The 22,933-nt window shown below is 38.8% G+C and overlaps 4 protein-coding genes across 5 annotated transcripts; 3 read left to right on the top strand and 1 right to left on the bottom strand.

Moving 5' to 3' along the window:
- Positions 1-977: 977 nt before the first annotated feature.
- LOC149406391 (uncharacterized) lies at positions 978-2,756 on the top strand. Its single transcript, XM_089603171.1, has 2 exons — positions 978-2,253; positions 2,355-2,756. Exon 1 carries the CDS (start codon positions 1,282-1,284, stop codon positions 2,059-2,061), a length of 780 nt encoding a protein of 259 aa, XP_089459297.1. The 5' UTR covers positions 978-1,281; the 3' UTR covers positions 2,062-2,253; positions 2,355-2,756.
- Positions 2,757-12,254: 9,498 nt separating this feature from the next.
- On the top strand, positions 12,255-17,331 carry ACR6 (ACT domain repeat 6). Of its 2 annotated transcripts, none has more exons than XM_089602982.1 (8): positions 12,255-12,492; positions 12,999-13,044; positions 13,340-13,454; positions 13,610-13,677; positions 14,771-15,039; positions 15,707-16,004; positions 16,084-16,188; positions 16,715-17,331. In XM_089602982.1, exons 1-8 carry the CDS (start codon positions 12,446-12,448, stop codon positions 17,063-17,065), a joined length of 1,299 nt encoding a protein of 432 aa, XP_089459108.1. In that variant the 5' UTR covers positions 12,255-12,445; the 3' UTR covers positions 17,066-17,331. The 2 variants fall into 2 exon arrangements, with proteins under 2 accessions (XP_089459108.1, XP_089459186.1); XM_089603060.1 differs by having other exon boundaries at positions 12,256-12,492; positions 13,348-13,454.
- Positions 17,332-17,732: 401 nt separating this feature from the next.
- LOC149406389 (Tetratricopeptide repeat (TPR)-like superfamily protein) lies at positions 17,733-19,990 on the top strand. The gene is made up of 2 exons (XM_089602873.1): positions 17,733-19,450; positions 19,611-19,990. The coding sequence occupies exons 1-2, from the start codon at positions 17,782-17,784 to the stop codon at positions 19,844-19,846; spliced, it is 1,905 nt and encodes a 634-aa protein (XP_089458999.1). The 5' UTR covers positions 17,733-17,781; the 3' UTR covers positions 19,847-19,990.
- On the bottom strand, positions 19,881-22,556 carry LOC149406388 (cation/H(+) antiporter 15-like). The gene is made up of 3 exons (XM_089612921.1): positions 22,299-22,556; positions 21,198-22,196; positions 19,881-21,116 (listed from the first exon to the last, which is right to left on the bottom strand). Exons 1-3 carry the CDS (start codon positions 22,554-22,556, stop codon positions 19,881-19,883), a joined length of 2,493 nt encoding a protein of 830 aa, XP_089469047.1.
- Positions 22,557-22,933: the final 377 nt, after the last annotated feature.

Genomic DNA, 22,933 nt, shown 5'->3' with positions numbered 1-22,933 from the left:
TGTCAAATGCTTTGCTTGGACATCAATATATGTACAATAAATTTGTTTCTGTTGAAATTTCAATTCCTATCAATATACGTTACCATGCCTAACTGCCTAAGCAAGTTTGGACTTTTATTTCAGTTGTCCCGGGATATAAGGAAGCTCGTACAAAATAAGAAAAAAAAAACTTGAAAAAAAAATGAAAAAAAATGGTCATATATCCTCTTGGTTCCTACATGTGGAATGGGGTTACCCTAATTGTACAAAAACAAATCCAACAAAGCAAAAATTCCTACGGGAAGTTAGATTTCATATGGCCCATGAAATTGTCGTCAGAAACTCTTAATAAGCTAACATCATCATCACTTCCAAAAGGTCCCACCTAGATATCATCTCTCAATTTTTATCTCCAAAAAACCAGAAAGATCAAGAGAAAGCAAATCCAAATCCAAATCCAAATTGAAAATTAAAATAATAATATTAAATTATGAAGGCCATCAATTTCAGTTATTCAAGGTATGATTATTGACCATCTGGATTGAGAAGGATGAGTAGCCCATTGCCTAGATAGCGGAGAGTGAATTAGAAGCAAGCCATTCACAAACGACCACGTGTCAGGTTTCCAGGGAGCCCAGTTCAGCAGCGCTTGGCTTGAGTTCGCTTACAAGAGAAGAGAAGAAATGCCTATCATCATTACTAAAGAAAGATATATTAACTATAATTTTGATGTGTTGGGACTAATAACAGCATATAGAAACATGGCTGGATATATTGTTGCAACACAATTATTATTCCATGCCTCCATGGTAGTGAAGATGAAGAAAGAAAGAAGGTGAAAAGAATTGGCAGTTAAAGCTGCTTTCTTTTCTTTTCTTTATTATGGTCAAAACGAAACCAAGTCCAACTACCATAGCTACAGTAATACAGTAAATTTTAAAAAAGTGCCTATAATTACCATTCATTTATAAAATATAATAAACGGAATAAAAATTAAAAAGAGAAGGTGAGATGAAATTGAAATATCCTTTGTAGTGTGTTTTTGACAAATGAGGTTACACAAGAGTGAATAATAATATAGATTGAGTTTCAGATTGAGATTGGCTATTGTTTTGTCTTTTGCTTGGCCTAAAAAAAAAAAAAACAGTGAATTCCATTGAAGAAGAAAGTCTAGTACTTTTTCCTTTTTTTTTTTCCAATTTCAAAATTCTTTTATTTTTTTTTTAATTATTCTCTTCTCAATCATTCACACTCTCCACCACCACCACCAAAACCTTAACCTTGGCTTTCGCAGCGCCGATAATGGAAGCTCCGAAGCAGCATCAACAACAAAATCAACAAGTCATGTTTTTGAGTCAACAAAACAACAGCCCCGTGGTAATCGGCGGTGAAACAGAGAAATCCGGCGAAGAAATCAAGGAGTTTCAGATAGTGATCGCGGACAAGAACAACAACAACAACAACACCGGCGAGGAAATCTCGGCGGCGAAGAAGCAGCAACTAGCGCCGAAGAGAGCGTCCAACAAGGACCGTCACACGAAGGTCGACGGCCGAGGACGGCGGATACGGATGCCGGCGCTGTGCGCCGCCAGAATTTTCCAGCTGACTCGGGAGCTAGGTCACAAGTCCGACGGCGAGACCATCCAGTGGCTCCTCCACCAGGCCGAGCCCTCGATAATCGCCGCCACCGGCTCGGGGACCGTCCCGGCCTCGGCGCTCGCCTCCGCCGGGCCTCTGTGGGCCCCGCAGCCGCCGCACCACCACGGCGGCGGCGGATTCGCGATGGACCTCGCGAACTCGGCGTCGGCGCTCGGCGGCGGCGGGATGAGCTTCACCTCGATTCTCGCCGGCGGCGGGAATCACCACCACCAGCAGTATCCGGGATTGGAGCTAGGGTTATCGCAGGACATGGGAGTTTTGACTCAGATGTATCACCAACAGATGGCTCAGCGATTTCACCAGCAACAGCTTCTCCAAAGCCAACATAATCACCATCACCACCTCTCTTCCGCCGTGGCTTCGCCTTCTTCTTCCGCTCCCAAAGACGACTCTCAGTCTCAGCCCTCGGCTCCGAGTCAGTGACTCAGTGAGTAACTGAGAGAGAGACTCCGCAAATTTTATTTTTTTTCCTTTTTTTCTTTTCTCTTTTTAAATTTCTTGGATGTGCTTGTTGTATAAGTAGAGAAATTATATAGCCGAGTTGAGTTGAGTTGAGATAGGAATTCAATATAGCAATGGAATGGATTGGACTTGGACTGGTTTATCGTCTCCAAGGTGTGGTTCTTTTTTTTCTTTTTTTCTTCTTCACCTTCATTTGTTTATGGTTTATGAACAAACAACAATGTTGAACTTTTTTTTGTTTTTTGTACTTGCAGGTAGAATCTTGGACTGCGATATCGCTATTAATTTATCATCAATATCGTCATGGTTGGATTCAGAGGTGTGTTAGTTAAGCGCTGTATAGCGTATGGTCATCTTTACAATTATCATCAATATTTGTTTGTGAGATATTTCTTGTTCATTGTGGATACTATTTTACAGGGAAAATATAATACCAAAACTCTTATTGATAACCAGGCTTTGTGTGGTTTAGAAAATTGTGATTGTCTTCTTGCACTGAACTTTGCACTGCATTTCAAAAGATGAACCTCTATTTCGTATCTCAGTAAATGACTCTCAAACCTTACAAACTGATGTATCTGTTAGGCATCTAAACACACCAATTGTCTCTGCTTCTTATGCCAATTCTCGTCAAATTTTTCTTTGGCTTTGTTTGATTCGCTTAGTAATGCCCCCATTTTTTTTTCTTGTATATTTATTTGCAATTTGTGGGATTGAAATTGAAGGACTGACAAAAACTATATGTAATTAAGAATTTTGCTTTGTCTTCGCTCGCTTCCGATTCATTCTTGTTCTATGAGGCTTTGTTTGGAACTCGTAAAATAGGAGGAAAATAAAAAATGGAATCTCTCCTATTTTCCTTGTGTTATTCGGTTGGAGGGAAATCAGAAGTTAAGGGAAAAAGTATAATTAATAAGAGGATTTCATTTTCCATGGGAAATTGAGAGGAAAATGAAATCTATCCATCCGCGTTTGTGTATGTTTTCTCGCTTTCCCTTCTTCATTATCTTCTATTTTTCACGGCTTCCAAACACGACATATAGTTTTGATTTTCCCTCCTGTTTTATTTTTTTTTTCTATTTTCTTTTTCGCTTGCATTTTCCTTGTTCCAAACAGACAGTGAGCTTAATATAATCTTTTGGTCTTTCCAAGTTACAGGCTTTTGAGTTTTTTGAATCTTGTACCCTCAAGATACTGGTCTTCACACTTTGCTGGTCTATCGGATTCTTCAGATCGAAACGATATCTGATCTGAATCTGATCAAGAATCTGATTTACATGCCCCTCTTGCTTCTGATTCAGTACTATTGTTATTTGAATAGATAGAAAGAGAGAGAGCCAAGGCAATCCTTTACTCTGAAATCATATATATAAAGAAAAAGGCTTCAGAAATATGTGCTTTAACACAAATAAGCAAAAAATTATATGTGAAGTAGATGGACATATCTCAGTCGTTTAGCTTTGTATCGCCATCAATGATAGTGATGACTGAAAAGAACATCTCAGACTCAGAGCACTCTCATGTAAAAAGTTGACTAATCCTTTCTTATTTTTCTTTCTTTCTCTCAATATGTCAACAAGGGTTGGCTGTCTCTTTTTCACTAACAAATGTTATTCAGTCTTACCATAAGCTTCCAAAAAAACATATTATATGTATTATGAGCAGTCAATTATGCAGAGGAACGCGGATAGCCTGAAAAGCGTATCTAATTCAGAATATAATAAATAGTTTTTCTTTTTTACTTTTCTTAGTAAATTCAAATGTTTGATTATGTTAGAAACATGTGGAGCCACGAATCGAAAGTTGATTGAATTTTGGGATGTGAGCGATTGTTGATGAGTGCTCAAAGATTTACCAACCCAGTCATCAAACTATTAATAGTAATTGACTAATAAATTGTAGGGATCAACCTTGGACTTCCCTCGCTTGTACTTTCCAACTTGTGGTACCAAAAAACAGAAAAAAAAAAAAATGAGTTTGCTATTTTAAGGAGTTGGGCTCCGATACTCAAAAGTTCCTAAAATAATTGGGCCCACCACCATATTGGGTACTATGATATCCCTATCGGCGTGAGCTAGGCCCAATAAGTAAACGTCATGCCTGCCTTTATATTTTTCTTATGTTTTAAACTTTCTAAGATTATGTTATTTCAATTATCATCACACATATATGCAGTGACGGAGCCAGAAAAGCCCATCAGGGGGGGCTAATTTGAAAAAAAAAATTCAGGGGGGGCTTGATTGTAAAAAATTTATAAAAATTGGGCCAAAAGTATAAATTTTCAAGGGAAAAAAATGTAATTTTTTTTAAAAATGGGCAAAAAGTGCAAATTTTTTTTTGAGCTGGGGCTTAAGCACCTGCTGGGCCTATACTGGCTCCGTCACTGCATATATGTATATACATATGTATATATATATAATCCATAGAGAGAGATAAGTTCGACTACAATTTACAAGGTTTATTCACATTATCGTTTGACGTTGTATAGCACCAGCCTGATAAGTGTATTTTATACACACTGACTATACACTTTTAACTTCGAATCAAAGGTTATTCTTGAGTTTCTTGATTTTCTTTTTGTAGTTATCATTAGGTTCTTTGTGAGATTCGAGCGTTTGGAACTCAATGGAGGGATATCATGATAACACGAGACATTTTGCATCACTACTTGCTAAAGATCATTACTTGAAGGTGCCAATACATGCCATAGCAACCAAAATGTGCCACACCGCGCTATAGTGCCATTAGAGCGCTTCGTGATCAAGCAGATGCGCGTCATTTTGTCGTTGGGATCACATGAATTCCCCAACACTTGACCAATTCAACATGCGCGTTAAGCCTTATGGAAGTCGCACGAGATTTGACAAAAGTGAACTGCGTTAAAGTGTGGTGGTGTGGAGCCTATTTTGACATTTGGATAAACTTGGATTACCCAAATCACCCTGAAAATTACTCTACAATCCAGATATTCGAATTTAGTTCAAGTCGACACATTAAGATGATCTAGCTTATATATATATATATATATATATATATATATATATATATATATATATATATATATATATATGAATTTTTGTGTAGCCTTGAATTTTTTGTGTTTATTGATGTCATTTGTTCTAATATGGTTTGAGATTGAGAGGTAATAATTCAACAAATAGTTAGATTCGTTGGCGACTTTAGAGAGATTATCCATGATTATCACATGAATTTGACTAATAATTTAATAAACGAGACAAGAACATTGTTTTTAAACGATAATCACCATTGTCAATCCGAATGAAGTCGTAATCCTAACTTCTTTTTTTTTCGCTTTTTCCGTTATCAATACTTGTTTTATTTCAATTGTTATATGCTTTGCATGTCTTTGAGATTAATCATATTTTCAATGACATTATATTCAATTTGCCAAACTTGTTAGAGTAATTCTCTCGGGTAGTAAATTAGCTAATCTGTTACATAGTCTCGTATTGGATTTTGTACTTCAATGCGTGTGTGCGTGTGTGATGATGATTTAAGCACTAAGCTTTTGGTTCTTGAGTTCTAAATAACACTATCGTCATATATCACAAACCGTTTGTTGATAGATATGCATACATAACGTGATTATTAATACAATTACGTCATCATCATTGTGTATTTTTTTAATCTGAATCATCATTGCGTATTCAAATCTCAAAAACACAAAGGTCAGCTCTGTGTAGCTATGATCTTATAGCCCAGCATTACAAGGGAGTTTGAACTTTATAGTGAACGGTGTGTATTGCTTGACCTTGAACTAGTGGAGAGTTTATTTTATTATAATCTTTTTTTTTTTTTTTTTGGAACGTGGAGAGTTTGGTTGTGCAGCACATTCTGATTCTACTTGAAAAAAAAAAAAAAAAAAAAAAGCGCCGAATCTATGGACTTTTCTAGTCATCCAACGTTGAATTCTAACTAAAAAAAAAAAAAAATTCATTTGTGTCTTCTCTGCCCTCAAACTTTCAATGCATCTAATTTCACACCCCGTCTTATCTTTATTTTAAGATGTGTCATTTATGGTGACATTTTTGTTTTAGTCCCGAATTAACTAAAATATTGAAGAAGAAAAAAATACAATAACTTTTCATCTATGAAAATAATAGTTTGTGGTAGGTTCATGAATAGTTATGTTTTTGGCTGGATCATAATGAAAGTTAGGTATGAACTATGAAGCACCAATAATTTTGTTGAAACATATGATGTGTCGTACACATAATTTCATTTTCAAATGGAGATAAAATCCAGCGAGGTTTATAAAGCTACGAAATAATAAATTATAATATGAATGACCCACCACCGGTCACATTACACAACTGGAATGGTCTCAAATTTATCATCCAAGACTATCCCTTAAAAACCAACTGAAAATTGCTTCTGCTAAATTAAATTCTCATTTGTTCTCTTTTTCTTCTTTCTTTACTTTCCGCTGACAAGCTTTCATCAAACAGCTTCAATTATTTGCATGGTCTCCTTTGGAAGAGACTTAAATAAAATGCATGCACATAGTTACATATTCCACAGGAAAAAAAAATTATAAGATATCAGCCAATAGTTTTCAATGCTTATCCAAACAGCCTTTTTAAATTATACAGTCAAATATCAGTTAAGTACTTTTAAAATCCTATATTGATTTTTTATTTTATTTTATAAACCAAACTGTCGCATGCCAATTAATTCAAGAGTTTTAAATGCGAGAGATTTTGAGAGACCTAGTATACCTATATAAAAAATATATCCCTTCCATAAAATCAACGATCTCTTTTGTCGAGACTCAATACATATATTCCTCTTTAGTTGCCACATTTGTATACTATTTTATCCAGAAGTACAGCCTACAAACATTGTCATGGTTAAATTTTGTGTTTACATATAAAAAATAAAAATAAAAAATAAAAGCATTTCCCATAGATACATCATGGCACATATTGTAAAGGCATCACATTTAATGGAAGGTATTCTTATTCAACTAATTAGGTTCGAACTTCGACGTTAAGAAACGCCATTGAAGACATTATAAATACAAGCTGGACTGGAAAAATAACAAAAGCATAGAATAACAATATAATAACTATGTCATCTAAGATGACTCATCTGCGTAACCAAATCATGGAATAAAGTGTACTATTACTCTCCAATCCATATGCTAAAATTGAAAAATAAAAAATAAAAAATTCCAAGGCTTATAGTTATGTTATAAGGGGAAAATTTACAATCTGTTGAGAGAAATATCAGATTTATATCGAGCTGCCACTAAACAATACGAAAATATAGTCAGAATTATGCCGAATAAAAAATAAATATGACCATAAATTAAAGTCTAATAACCACTAAAAATGATCGAGAAGATTAGAGAAATTAACGGTTACAAATTGAATATATACAACGACAACATAAACAACAAATAATCGTTAGGATCCACTAAAGAAGTTGCTAATTTTGTTCAAAGAAGTTGGTTGTCTTGCGGTATCCGACGAGGCCGAGGACGAGGACTGCGGGATCCGACGAGGTCAGGGCAGTATAGGCTCATTGATCTCCCTAGGGAGTTTTGCGTCGTCTGTAATTAGTTGTAAATTTTTGTAAATAGTTGTAATCAGTTATAAATAGTTGTACATAATAGTGTAAATATTTGTTCATTTTGCAATAAAAAAAAACAATATATCGTAAATAGTCAACAAATTCAAATATTAATTGCAAAAAATGTTCGTAAATAAAAATGTCCATTCCTCGCCTGATTAAGCTCACCATGCATGCGAAGATTCCAAGGGACGGAAACTTGGAGTCGTTGGGTTGAGTCATTGCGATTCGTTAATAATTGTAAAAAGTCAACAGATTCAAATCTAGAGAATTTTTAGCAAGAATTTTAATAGGGTATTTTAGTCATTTTACGTGTGTAAATACATAGACGTGTCTATTTATATAAGATTTACGAAACGTTATATAGTAATGTAATGTGAAACTGTAAATATGGTTATATATCTAATGAAGCTTTTTTTTTTTTTTAATATTGTAGTTAAATCATTGTATTCCATGCTCAAAATATAGAAAAGAGAGGTGGTGTATTTGTTTCATTTTGCCAAATGTATAGTTTAACACGTTATTTTTCCTCGCAAAAATTCATAACCAAAATTCTAATTCCTCATGTCAAATCATTAGTGAGTATTGTTTAGAGAAAAAATAAAATCCAAAACTTTAGGTGATTCTAATCTGCACCTAGTAACGTGTGTGAGAGACCTATAAGAGGCATCCATTATAAATGATAATTGAGCATATTATTTGTATCTAAAAAGTGATAATGTCATAATCACATTTGTGCGTCAGAATCTCATTTTACACCGACTTGGGCCTTAAAAATAAATATCTACATGGACTTTAAGTCGTTGGGCCCACATGTGTGACCCACCACGACCCAAGTGCACCAGTGGTATGTATGAGTTCATTCAAGTTATTATTTTTTTTAACTGAAACCGTAAATAATTTGTATTTAAATAAGATTGTAAACAATATTTTTAATAAAATCATAAACAGTTAAAAACCATAAACACAAGTCAATTAAGCTAACAAAAATAATATATAGTCCGTATTTAATGGTCAGATTACAAAAATTGATAGATATTTAGAGAATTAAGTTTGAAAAATCAGCATGCAGCTTAAGGCCCTCTTTTCTAATTTATTCCCACTTAAAATAAGAGCTGGATTATGGTCCTTCTGTATATCTGACACGTGCCGATATTTCAGGGATAATCAACATCAACATTTAATGAACTTAAATAGATTGTAACAAATTTTGAGTTATTGGAGTAATCGGTGAGTTACCGTACGGTATATTGCTTATCGTCTGATCTCGATAGCGAAACGTATAAAATCATAAATTATCTATAAAATCGAGATTTATCGTGCCGATACCGATAGAAAATCACGTGATGCAAAAAATCGATATGACCCAGCTAAAAATTTCATAAAAATCGGGGTTTACCGTAATTCTAAATCTATCGATTTCTTTCCCGAAAAATTCACGATAAACTCTTGCGATAAAAGATATACTTATTAAATATGAGTACCGACACGATAACGATAAAGATAAACGATATTTCAAACTTTGGAAGGTACCGAAAAACTAGCAATCATTCCTCAGCTGTTCTAATTAAGGGACTTGCCCTGATTTATTTGTACGATTTTTTTATAATAAATGAATTTATATAAGAGTTTTTGTTGATATTCGAGACTGATTTATAGATTTTTTTATTATTTATTTATCGGAAAAGACTGATTTATAGATATCTTCTGTATAATTAGTTGCTTTGGAAACTCCACGTTCTTGGCTTTTCTATCATCCATATCTGGCAAAGATTAAGATATGATATAATTATATATATTACATCCATCATTCTATTGCAATTTGTTAAGGTGTTACCGATTCACACATAACCAATCAAAATTACAACAGCTGACCCACTTTATCAGTTTCGAAAGATATATCTCGTTCCCTTTTTTCAATAAAAGAACTTCAAAATCGAATGTATTTGGTTTGACATTTTTACACTAATAGACAACATAAATCAAATGCATAAAAAGCACAAATAAATAGCAATAATTAATTAATCATTAGTATGTTATCAACACACAAATGACCCAGTTAAAATTCAACACTACTGATTAATTTCAAAAAGTTAATAATTCCATCTAAACTTTTATATATCGTTATCAATTTGGTGGTGCCGTGAGTATGTGGTCTTAAACTCCTTAGCATTTTTTGTTTACTCGATCTCAAAATTAAGGTGTTAAATAATGTTATCTTGTTGATTTTTCTCCGGCTACTAAAATATTTTATCATATATTAGTTATACAAAATATATAGTTTTGGGATTGTCTCATTAATAATTTCTTCACAAATATCACGTCATTCTAGCATATATATAAGTTTATATATAATGATGAAACGAAACGATAAAAAGTCCAAATTTTCTAGACATACAATTGTCTAAATTATTTTGACAATCAATTCAATTCTGTCAAAAAATATTTGAAATAATTATATATGAAAACAAGAAATATACCTTATAAAGTTGCATAATAAACCATATGTTTATAATGCTACCACGAACCATAAAATAAAACGTAACAGGAAATTTTTGTTATGTAATTGGTTTTGAGATTTCGTATCATGCTTCAATAGTGTCGTCGAGCAAGAAAAGTTTGTAAATCGATTACGAGATGTTGGCTACAAGAAAATAGATGAGTTTGTCTTCGAAAACTGCATTCACTTTTTTGGCGATGGGCGTGCTATTTTTATGGGATATGTTTGACAATTTTGTGAGATAAAAATGAAGCCCAACGAAAATCTCAATTAGTAGGTGAGTACATTTTTAAATATCATGCAATGAGATAAAAGACAAATACTTTGCAAAAAAAGATTGAATTTGGGACACAACTATATGAAAAACTCCAAACTCTGGAAATGTTAATTTAAATGTTGATGCCTCGATCCCTTTCAATAGTGTCGACTCTGGTTTGAGCGAAAATACTTTGGAATAGTTCGTACGAGGTAATAATCGGCACTTCGTGTATTGACAGTGGTAGAGTGTACCGTAATGAGAGAATGACTGCCCTTTGTGACTAACTTATGACCTCGCCGTGGATGAGATTGCAAACATTAGATTATCGACAATGAAGACGGTGAACGATTCTCGTCATTGTCAATGGTTCTCATCCTCCGACACTCTTTGGAGATGTAATTTTGGACATTTATAAAATCTTCACCTATAACAATGATGGTAGTTTGTGTCGTTTGGTGCCTCGTGAAGAGAACCAGATGTTCATTCTCTTGCTCAAGAAGCTTTTCATATTTAACCATAATGTTTGACTTTAAAATATATATATATATATATATATATATATATATTTATTTATTTATATATATTGAGCTTGTTGTAAGCGGCTGATTTAGTAAGCTCGTTTTAATGAAAGGTTGTTCTAAATTTAAATTATGTTATAACTCTTACATTAATTAATTACTTGATGACATTTCCTATTATTTAGTATACAACTAATATGTTGAGGGTTAACAACTGCAGAAAGAATAAAAAAAATTTCCACATTAAATTGACGCAGTATATTTTTCCCTAAATTTTTTTCACTATTATATTTTATGAATAGTTAATTAATTAGTTGATGACCTTTTATATTATATGGTATACAACTAATATTTTGACGGTTAACAAGTTCAGAAAGAATAAAAAAATTTCCATATGTAAATTGGTTAGACGTTAGAGGCACTATTTTTTTCCCCTAATTTTTTTCTTTCTCATTATTATATTCTATGAACAATATCTCAGACTCAGTGTTATATCCTGATCGCTAATCATTAATTAATTTCATTTTGTTAGAATTTTAATTCGAGAGTCGATCGCGTGATACTTATGTCGATATTTTTATACTTGAAATCGTGTATATATATATATATATATATATATATATATATATATATATATATATATATATAGAGCAATGCTATACGGTCCGATTCACGATTCCAAACGATCCATTCACGTGTTGACACGTGGCAGTTTGTTGCCACGTGTCAACACGTGAATGGATCGTTTGGAATCGTGAATCGGGCTGAAAATCAATTCCCATATATATATTTTAAAGGAATTCGAAATCTTATTTATTAGCATGATATCAGACAAACTATTAGGAAGGTGGAAGGAAAACAATTAAGAGTCATTTGAATAACGTGGTAGATCACGCTGGCATTGCCGCCAAATATACCGGCAAGGTTCCGACCAAACTGACTCAACACGTGTGCTGCACCTGCCACGTCATCTACCTCTCACGTCACGCTTCGATACTCCGTTCGTACGGACCGACCGTCTCTCCGTTAAGCCGCCGTCTAATCCTAACCCCAAACAACTTTTAACTTTACACCCTCTGTATTCTACATAATTTGCACAAATACCCCAAAACGACAGCTTAGTTGGTACAGCAACCAGTCACAAGATGCCACGTCGCGGAGCAGTTTGAAGAACTCGCGGGTAATAGTAATAATAATAATAATAATAAGAATATGCTCATATTAAACGGTTGGTTACTTTATTAGGGCACGCTCTACTTGTTTCTTCATTAATTATAAATGAATTTATTCTCGGTCTCTCTATCCATTTATTTATTCCTTGGATATTGGAAGAGCCATCCTTCAAATAACACTTTCAAGTTTCAACCGGGTTTCACTACTTTTTGTTTGGTCTCTTAAAAAAAAATCTCTAAAATTTCTTCTTCTGGGCTATCGCTATAATTTGATCGCGATCAAATAAAAATCGAAATAAATATGGACGACGAATATGCGAAGCTCATCAGGAGGCTGAACCCACCAAGGTACAATTTTTTTTCTCTCTTACACCTAATTTTGGGTTTTCTGGGTTTTGTTTTTTTTTTTTGGAAGTTACAAACTACCAAGAATTTCGCTTTGCTTTTGACTGGTTCTGTTTCACACAAGGGTTTTTTTTTTTCTTTTTTTTGGTAATCGAAATTTTTAGTTAAGAGTTCGTACTGTTCAAGTCAATATTGCATGTTTATGAAGATGGCTTTTTCATTTCTGAGGAATTAGAGTTCGTTCTCTTTTCCCTTGAAAAGTCCAGGGAATAAGTAGTCTATCTTAATTAATTATTCCGTTGCCCCAATTATTTTTTTTCCCAAATATTTAGCCACTATGATTCTTACTATTTTCTATGGGCTTAATTAAACCATGTTATAGAAGATTAGTATAGCTAGAATTAACTCACGATTAGTTCTTTTCTTTATGGTTTCCCAGTTAATAAAAAAAAAATGAAAATGAAAACTGTTATTAATTTTCTCGATCTAATTTTCTTGTGCTCTTGCAGAGTCGTGATAGATAACGATACTTGTGAAGATGCTACAGTTATTCAGGTAATATTGATCTTCATAAAATGTTGTGTGCGTTGTTGTTGGTTTTTTTTTTTTTTTTTTTTTTTTTTTTTTTTTTCTGTCCCTGTAAAGAATATAATTCAGAAAATGATGAGACATGAGACTGGGTCATTAGCTTGTGATACCATTTTTTTTAATTGATTTTTTTTCAAGTCGACGAACTATATCACGAGTACATAGATATTATAAGACTCTTGTTCTGAGTCAACCCTGCTTTCTTTTGTCCCATATAAATGAATTAAAAGTGTTTGAGGATATCATATTGAATCACTATTAGGTGGACAGTGTCAACAAGCATGGAACTTTAATGGCCGTTGTTCAAGTCCTCGCCGATGTAAACCTCACAATAAAAAAAGCATATATCTGCTCTGATGGAGGCTGGTTCATGGATGGTAATAAGTTCTTCAACACTTCTTCTTCTTCACTGTCATTTTCCATATATATATATATATATATATATATATATATATATATATATATGTAGCCAACACTCCTTTCTATACATTTTTGTGCTGAGTTTTTTTTATCTTGAATTTTCTTTTGTCAGTTTTCAACGTGATTGACCATGACGGCAAAAAGATCAGAGATAAGCAAGTCTTGAAATATATTCAAGAGGTAAGTGAGTTAGTTTTTGTATTCTGTATTTTAAACAAAAATGTTGCTTGAAAATTTCGATGATCAGAGATAAGCAAGTCTTGAAATATATTCAAGAGGTAAGTGAGTTAGTTTTTGTATTCTGTATTTTAAACAAAAATGTTGCTTGAAAATTTCGATTAGGATGATTGGCTCTTGGATGTAAAATCACAATGCTCGGTTTATCTCGGTTAACCATAATTTTTTTTGGTTTAGATTAACCGATCTTAAACTCATTTGCAACTTTATATGTGTGTGATTGAAGGCAAGTGTAAAGTTTTTAGCCACTTCAAATATAAGTATGGGGAAGAACAAAAAAACCGAATTTATGCTCGGTTTAGGGGATTGTACCCTTATAGGCCAATGAACATTTTAATTTTGAACTATTAAAGCCAAAAAAAATTTATTCTCACTAAACACCCGTTTTTTTCCCCCCCCAAGTAGCCACCGTAGTATCAAGAAAATTGGGATAGTTACACAAATACTTCGTTTGAAATATGACGTATTTTCAAACCATCCATTTTTCTTTAGACAATTTTCCTTGTATTCTAATTGAAACTGTAAACAGAGAAAAAAAAAAAAAAGCTAAATGAAACTGTAAACAACAAGAAAAATACTGTAAAAATAAATATTTATGAAATACAAACAGTGAACAAGATCAACGGCGTGCCCAAGTTTCGAATTTTGTTATTCTTGACGTTGTTCTCGGATTTTGTATATAAAAAAATTAGCCAAATAAGCCACCGAAAGTCTAAGAATTGCTAGATAACCAACATTTCGTAAATTTTTTGTAAATAGCCACCTCAACTTATTTACGGCACTCAAAAAGACAAAAATACTCGAAAACTTTCCCGCATATTTTGGGTTTTTTTTTTTTTTTTTTTGGGTCTTTTTGAGTGTCGTAAATAAGTTGAGGTTGGTATTTACAGAAAATTTACAAAAAGTCGGCTACTATACAAAACGCTATAAGTCAAATGGCTATATAGCTAAAAGACCCATTTTATATAGTGATATATATATATATATATATATATATATATATATTTCATATGTTATGGTTTGTCGTGTGTGGCAGAGGCTGGAGAGCGACGACGAGGAAATGAGGGGCGGCGTTCGGGAGACGGTGGGCGTGAAGCCGTGGGAGGAGCACACGGTGGTGGAGCTGTCGGGCACGGACCGGCCGGGCCTCCTCTCTGAGGTCTGCGCTGTGCTGGCCGACCTTCGCTGCAACGTGGCCAACGCCGAGGTCTGGACCCACAACGCCAAAGCCGCCGCCGTGGTCCACGTCACCGATGACTCCACCGGAAAACCCATCGCCGACCCCGCCCGCCTCAGCACCATCAGGTATTATTATTATAACGCTCTCTTTTCATGTCAAATTGTGAAAAATAGTTGTACTCCTTTCTGATCCAGAGGTTGAAATGTTTAATTATTATATAGAAAAATGAATACTATTTTGGATCTTTGGTTGATTTTCAAGAAGAATTGTGAGATGGAACACAGACGCTTGCTCGTGAATCTATTATCGTTATGTCCGACTCTCTTTGGACTTCCGACTGCTCTTCTTGTATCGACTGAAATTTTATAATTTATTTTTTTTACTGAAATTTCGAAGCGGAGTTTTAAGATTTTGGCTGTGTTTGGCTTTAGCTTATTAAGCCTGCTTTTAGCTTTTTCTAAAAGCTCAACCGTTTTAAAGTGTATGGTAAAAATAGCTTTTAGTAAAAGTTGAACAATGCTTTTGCAAAACATAGAAGAAAATGGAAAACCTAGATTTTCGTAGCTTTGGAAAATACAGTTTTTTTAAAAGCAGAATCTTAAGCGTTTTTTTTTTTAAAAGCAAAGCTATGCCAAACACAGTTCGAGGTTGTATAACAATAATGAATACTAGTTGTAACTTGGAGACAGCTTGTGAGAAAAAATGGCACAAACAATCACTTTCATCATTCATAATTCCCGTAAAGCACGTTTTACGGTTTTACCCTTGTGTTAATGGGTGTCGTCGTATCAGGGAGCTTTTACGCAACGTGCTGAGGGGTACGGCGGTGTCTCGGGCCGGGGCGGCCCGAGCCGGGCGGCGGCTCCACCAAATAATGTCGGCGGAGAGGGACTTCGAGAGATGCGCTGGAGCCGCGGAGTCGAGGCCGGAGGTGATTGTCGGGAACTGCAGCCAGAAAGAGTACACGTTGATCACGATGAGGTCGAAGGACCGCCCTAAGCTGCTCTACGACATCGTTTGCACTCTCACCGACATGCATTACGTCGTCTTTCACGGCATGGTCAGCACCGAAATAACCAACGCTTATCAGGTACGTGTGTATATATGTATGTACACCTATCTGTATATATGTATGTACTAATCCATGTATGAATGAATGAATGATGTAGGAGTTTTACATCAGACACGAGGACGGCCTTCCGATAAGCACGGAAGCAGAACGAGAGCGCGTCACTCGGTGTCTCGAAGCAGCCATAGAGAGACGTGGTTCGGAGGTTAGTTTCTCCTCTTTGCATGATCTTATTATCATCCTTTGAAAAAAAAAAAAAAAAAGTCGCGGAATTTTGAATTCGTTGGTCGGAATATTAAACGTACGACTCACGTGACCTTATTTGTGTGCTCTATTCATGTTAGTTTTATCGAAGTTACAACTAGGCCACTTGAAACGTTAATATTGCTGTTTAGTCGACGTTTCAAATATAGCCGCTTAATTTCTAGAGAAATTGCCTCATTTGCCACAAATTTCATAACATTTTCCCACTTTCCACCAAGACTAATTTGGCACAATGTTGACATCTAATAGTGAAGGGCAAAAATAGATGTCAACATTGTTGACATAGATGGTGGCATTTTGGGTCAAATTAGTCATTTGATGGAAAGTGGAAAAATGTTATGAAATTGGTGGCAAACGAGGCAATTTCTCTAATTTCTATGAATGGCTATTATGTAAAATCAACAAAATGTTGGCTAATTATCAAAAATTAAGTTTAAGACGGCGAATCTTGGGTTTTGTTTCGTCAGGGCGTGAAGCTACGGGTTTGCAGCGACGGGGATCGGGTGGGTCTTCTATCGGAGATAACGAGGATATTTCGGGAGAACAGCTTGACGATAAAGAGAGCGGAGATCTCGACGAGAGAGCGGAGAGTGGACGACAGTTTCTACGTGACTGACGTGACGGGGAAAGCGGTGGACCCGAAGACCATCGAGTCGATGGGGAGAGAGATGGGACCGGACATCGTTTTGCAGGCTGTCAAAGACCACGCTTGTCCTTCTCCGCCGCCGCCGCCTCAGTCCTCGACCACCATTAGCTATTTCTTCGGGAGTCTCTTCAGGCTTCACACCTTCAACAGCCTCATCAGATCCTATTCTTGAATCAAACTTGTCTCATAACTTCATGTGTGTGTATATAATATAGTGTATTGTATAGAAGAAAGAAGAAAGAAGAAAGAAGAAAGAAGAAAGAAGAAAGAAACTGGGTGGGTGTTTTTGTACAGGAATATGTAAAGTCATTTAGGCCTGTAAACTTGTACATTGTTTGTATATAATATGTATAATACTTTGGGTCAACCAAATTGTATAGACGCTTTAAAAAAAAAAATCAATGAAATCGAATACATGTGTATTTATGTTATATAATGCAAGTAAGAATAATTTATAAATATGTATATTGTATTACATGAGAGTTGAAATTGAAACCAATATCTAATTACTACCAACATTGTGTATTTCAAAATAAGTAAGACCTTTTTTTTTAATTTAAAAGAAACTATCCTGATTAGAATTGATTATAATTCGAACAAACTTTGGTCTTGATTATATTGACGAAGATTAGGAAGACAGAGGTTCTGACAAATATTTAGATGAAATGAAAATCTCCCGACTCGTAAAATCAGCCAACATAGAAAGATAAAGGAGTAAATAAACGACAGTAAAAACATTTTCGAGACTTGATTGATAAGCAATGTTTCAAATTCAAAAGTAGTATTTTAGTTATTTTGATGATTAAACAGAAATTAGGAGACCAAACATCCAAGACGACAATTTTATGTGGAAAAGCAGTGCTTTTTTTTAGCTCCAGCGTGAACGTGATGAAATTTGGCTCTTCTTCTTCTTCTTCTCCGGCGGGTGAGTTAGCGACTCGGATAAGCCGGGCTCTGATAATGGCGTCAAGTCCGACTCGTTCATGGAGTCCTTCCGTGGAGAAGACGCTCCACCAACTCGGTTGCCGCAACTCACTCACTCCCTCGCTCGTCGCCCGAGTCATCGACCCTTTCCTACTGAGTCACCACTCGCTCGCCCTCGGCTTCTTCAAATGGGCGTCTCAGCAACCAGGCTTCGCTCACACTTCCATTTCCTACCAGTCGATTCTCAACTCTCTTTCCTCTTCCCGCCACTTCAACGCCGTCGATGCTCTTCTCAGGGAAGCCAGAGCGCAGAGAGTTTCGCTTCACCCTTCGGTTTATGGCTCCGTGATCGCTTCGCTTATTGCTCGAAGGAAGTCAATGAGCGCTTTCTTCGTCTTCCGAGAGCTTAGTTCCGTGGTCGGAGATATAGGACCTGAGATATGTAACTCTCTCTTGGCCGCTTTGGCTTCCGATGGCCATTTCGACCACGCTCGGAAAGTGCTCGACGAAATGTCTCAGAGAGGAGTCCTTCTGAACACTCTTGGTTTCGGCGTCTTCGTGTGGAGGTTGTGCGGTAGCGTCGAGATGAGCGTCGTTTTGGCTCTGTTGGACGAGGTCAGAGGGTGCGATTCCGAGATCAATGGCTCGATAGTCGCGCTCTTGGTCGTTCATGGCCTCTGCAAGGCTTCGAGGGTCTCCGAGGCTTTTTCCGCCCTCGACGAGCTTCGGAGTAGAAACTGTAAACCCGATTTCATGGCGTACAGGGTTGTCACCGAAGCGTTTCGATCAGCCGGGGACGTGGTCGAGACTGAGCAGGTTCTGAAAAGGAAGAGGAAGCTCGGTGTGGCTCCGAGGAGCGGAGACTATAAAGAGTTCATCTTGCAATTAGTCTCCGAAAAGCGAGTCTTAGAAGCGAAAGAAGTGGGCGAAGTGATCGTCCACGGAAACTTCCCGATCGAACCTGAAGTCCTCAACGTTCTTATTGGGTCAGTCTCGTCCATCGACCCTGAATCCGCGCTCGTGTTCTTCCGATTCATGGTCGGCCATGAGCGATTCCCGACGCTTTTGACGTTGAGCAACTTGAGTAGCAACCTGATTAGGCACCGGAAGATCGACGAGCTCTCGGAGATTTTCCGATTACTGTCATCTCGCGAATACTTCAAGGACTTGGAGAGCTACAACGTGATGGTCTCGTTCCTGTGCGGGGCCGGGAAGTTACGAGAGGCGTACGGGGTTCTCCGGGAGATGAAGAGGAAAGGGTTTGGCCCGGACGTGACCTCGTACAATTCTCTCATGGAAGCTTGTTGCAGAGACGATCTTCTGAGGCCGGCCAAGAGGCTGTGGGACGAGATGTTCGCAGCCGGATTCGGCGGCGGAGATCTGAAGACCTACAACACTCTCATCGGAAAGCTATCGGAAGTGGGTCAGATCGAGGAGGCTCAGAGACTGTTCAGCCACATGTTCGAGAAAGGCGTTGCGCCGGATTACGCGACTTACACGAGTCTTCTTCGCGGGCTCTGCCAAGAGAAAAAGACGGAAGATGCGTTCGAAGTGTTGGACAAGGCACTGAAACAGGACTTGTCTCTCGGCCGAAACGTGTTGAACACATACATTCTTTATCTATGCAAAGAAGGTGCGTACGATTTTTTTGATTGATTCGTTCATTCATAAGTTTGTCAAAAAAAACTTTACAATCTTGGTGAAATTAGTTCTCTACATTTATTCTTGTTAGTATAACCGACTGGCTTTGTTACAATTCCCCTGGAAATCTAAGAACTCCGTACTCAGTGCAGGTCTCTTCGCTGCTGCTTCGCAGTCGCTCTGCCAATTCGATTGCGGTGTAACAGGTTCGTACACCCATCTCATGTTGCTGAAATTCTTAGCCGATTCTTCAGAGGTCTCGATCGCCATCGGGCACGTGAGATGGCTCCGAGAAGCGTCGCCCTTAATGATGCAAGTTATATCCGACGAGCTGTCATCGCTATCGTCGTCCTCCCAACTGGAATCAATTCTTCGGTCAGCGAATTGAAGAAAAACAACGAGACAGAAAAAAACTAGCAATTTTACCTTTTGGACTTGTCATCTCCTCTGATCGGGCTTTTCGATTGAAACGACGCTTCGCCGCTCTGGTCGTACATTTTAGAGATTTTTGATCCGAGGCTTTGCCTGGGACTCGCGTTACCGTCCATTGGCGCGCTGTTCTGTTGTTGCACCACCAAGACCGTGGCTTTGTCCCTGAAATCCGGCGAGATCAGGATCTGACCGATCGCTCCCAGCTCCGCGTTCTCTCTGAGCTCCACGAGGCCCGACAAGAGAGGAGACTGTCTGTCGTGAGCTCTTCCGACCAAGACCAGCTCGTACTTCCTCTCCATCGAACGGATCACCGCCACGGTCCCCGACCAGTCGGTCACGACCTCTTCGATGTACGTCACGTGAGAGTTTCCCGCCATGGATTGCCTGAACGCGCTCAGCGCCTCGTTGTCGAGCCGCCTCGCCCGGGTGTCGTTTCCGGCGACGTTTCCGCTCACGAGGAGCCTAGTCATCGTGAGTCGGATGCTCGGGTGCTCGGCCATCAGCTCCCCGATCGCCAGAGCCTCTCTGTCGTCTTCCCCGCCCAAGAACACGACCCCGACTCGGAACGGAGACCAAGCGCCCACGCTCGGGGCCGGGCGAGCCGACTTCAAGAGCCCGCGGTCGACCAGGATTCCGACCGAGCAAGGAGACCTCTCCACGAGGCTCTTGTTCATCACCGCCGCGGCCTTGTGGCGGGTCTTTCTCGGGTGGAATCTCCTGCTGTATGGGACCACGACCATGGAGATCCTCTCGTCGATCGCGAGGGAACAAGCGTAGTCGTGCATTTTCGCGGCCAGGGTTGTCCCGGTGAACGCCGAGACCGATACAAGCCCCGGTTTGCTCTGCTCGTGGCTCTTGAACGCCTTGACGATGGCCTCCGAGGGACCCGCTTGGGAAGACAGCTGGTCGACGGCCTTGTAGGGGACGAGATGGGGTTTCTCGAGGCCGAGCTGCTCTACGAGGTGAAGGACAAAGACGGAGAGAGGAGTCTCTGAAGTCGGGTTTAACGTCTCGAGGAAGTTAATCGCCGTCGGAACTTGGTCTTCCCCGTGGAGGCATATCAACAAACGTAGCTCAGAATCCGGCCTCGAACTCGTCACCGTTCGTCTCTTGTAAACCATGAACATCCTCGAAGGGTCGTAGAGCCACTTTATGATAGGTACGACCAAACCCGTGATTAGGAGCATCGATATGCACATTATAACAAACGCTTCGTTGTCAATCACCTGCACATCCCTCCCAAAAAATAAAAACATAAACCATAATGTCGGGTGATCAGAAAATAATGGTTTTTTTTTTTTTCTTACATAAGTTTTCTTCATCATCTTAAATATGCCGAGCTCGAAGAGGCCTTGCGCGACCATTAAAAGGCCGAGAACGGCTGCGTCGACGGTCGGCGTTTTGTAGTAAACGAACGTGGCAAAGGCTCCTCCGAACTTCCCGAGAGCCGCGACGAGCGCAACGGCTTGCAAGATTGCGTAATTCTTCAGCTTGACGGAGAAGACGTCCACGACCAAGCCGTTCTTCAAGAAGAAGAACGGCAAGAGGATCCACTTCACGGCCGAGCCGAGCTTCTCCTTGAGCACGGCCGCCACGGCGGGGTCCACGGGCATGATCAACCCGAGCACGAACGGGCCGTAGTAGAGGTGAAGCCCCGCGACGTGGCTACAAAACCCGGCGAGCAAGACGATCAGAGCGAGAGCGATGAAGTGATCGCGGGTCATCGGGCCTCCCGCGGGAAACCTCCGCATCATGCACATAATCACGGGCCGGAGCGCGAACACGATCGCGGCGGTGAAGATGAGCCCCGAGGAGACTGTCGTGATCATGATGGACTTGTCTTGGAGCGACTCTCCGGCGAGGACGATCGAGAAGGTCGCGGCGAAGCCGAACATCCCGCTCACGAGCGAGGATCGCATCGCCGTCCTCCCGAGCTCGGAGTTGGTCATCTTGAGCTCCTCGAGGAGGTGGGCTATGGTCGGGACCGCCAGAGCCGACTGGACCTGGGCCGCGATCGGGATCTTCCTTATCAGCTCCGGGTCGATGTAGATGCTCTTCACCAAGGCGAGAGAGAAGGCCTCGGTGAGGCCCAACGGCACCACCGCGGAGACGATCCCGGTCACGACCGCTCGCTTGTTGATCCTCGTCACGATCGTCGTGTCGAGTTCCACTCCCACGAGGAAGATGTACATCATGAAGGCCATCGATGAGAGGAGGTCGAGCATCACGAGGCTCCGCAGAGGAAACATGGCGTCCAAGTACGCTTCGAATTTGCCGAGAGCCGAGGGTCCTATGATTATACCGCCCTGGTGACGGTGATATCATCAAAGAATTACTACGAGAGAGAGAGAGAGAGAGAGAGAGAGAGAGAGAGAGAGAGAGAGGGGCGGTTTGGCGAGTTTACTTACTAACATTTGAGCGGCGAATAAGGGTTGACCGAGAGGCTTGAGGAGGAGCGCGGAGAAGAGGGTCGACGTTGAGGCGAGAGAGAACTGAGCGAGAAGAAGAGGGAGAGCGAAAGTGAGGGGATTCGAATCTAAGGCCGAGCCGCGGGCGTGAATTCTGTTCATAGAAGCGCACACTTTGGTGACGTTTTCGAAGCCATGCGATAGTATGGTTTCGGCGAAATCCGCCGCGTCATACGGCTCCATGATCCGAGACCCCATGGCAATGCCAATGCAAACAGAGGCGAAAGAGAGATAGAGAGAGAGCAAGAAAGAGAGTATGGAAATTATAGGTGATATTTTTTTTTAGAAGAGCAGTTTGTTATGCAATGGTCGTTGAGTTGTCAAATACTAGCCATCCAATAATAGGTGACATAGTTTGAGAGGACTACGAAAATTTAGGCAAATGTTTTATGTATTTTTTGGTTTCTTTATTATTCCTTAAATAAAGTATGTTGAAATAAAATGCGTGTTAATTCAAGTAATGAAGACCTTTTTTTCCTCAAACTGCGTCTATATTTGAGCACTGTAATCGAGCATGTGGGAGGGGGGCTTCTATTTCTGCTACTTTGACTTGTTTTCAAAACGAATGGCCGTTT

Source organism: Urtica dioica, chromosome 1 (assembly GCF_054948205.1).
Source record: "Urtica dioica subsp. dioica isolate 48M chromosome 1, U.dioica_male_clone48M_v1_H2, whole genome shotgun sequence".
NCBI classification, from domain to species: domain Eukaryota; kingdom Viridiplantae; phylum Streptophyta; class Magnoliopsida; order Rosales; family Urticaceae; genus Urtica; species Urtica dioica.
The sequence above is the reverse complement of the archived record's forward strand: the minus strand, read 5'-3'. Positions and strand labels throughout refer to the sequence as shown.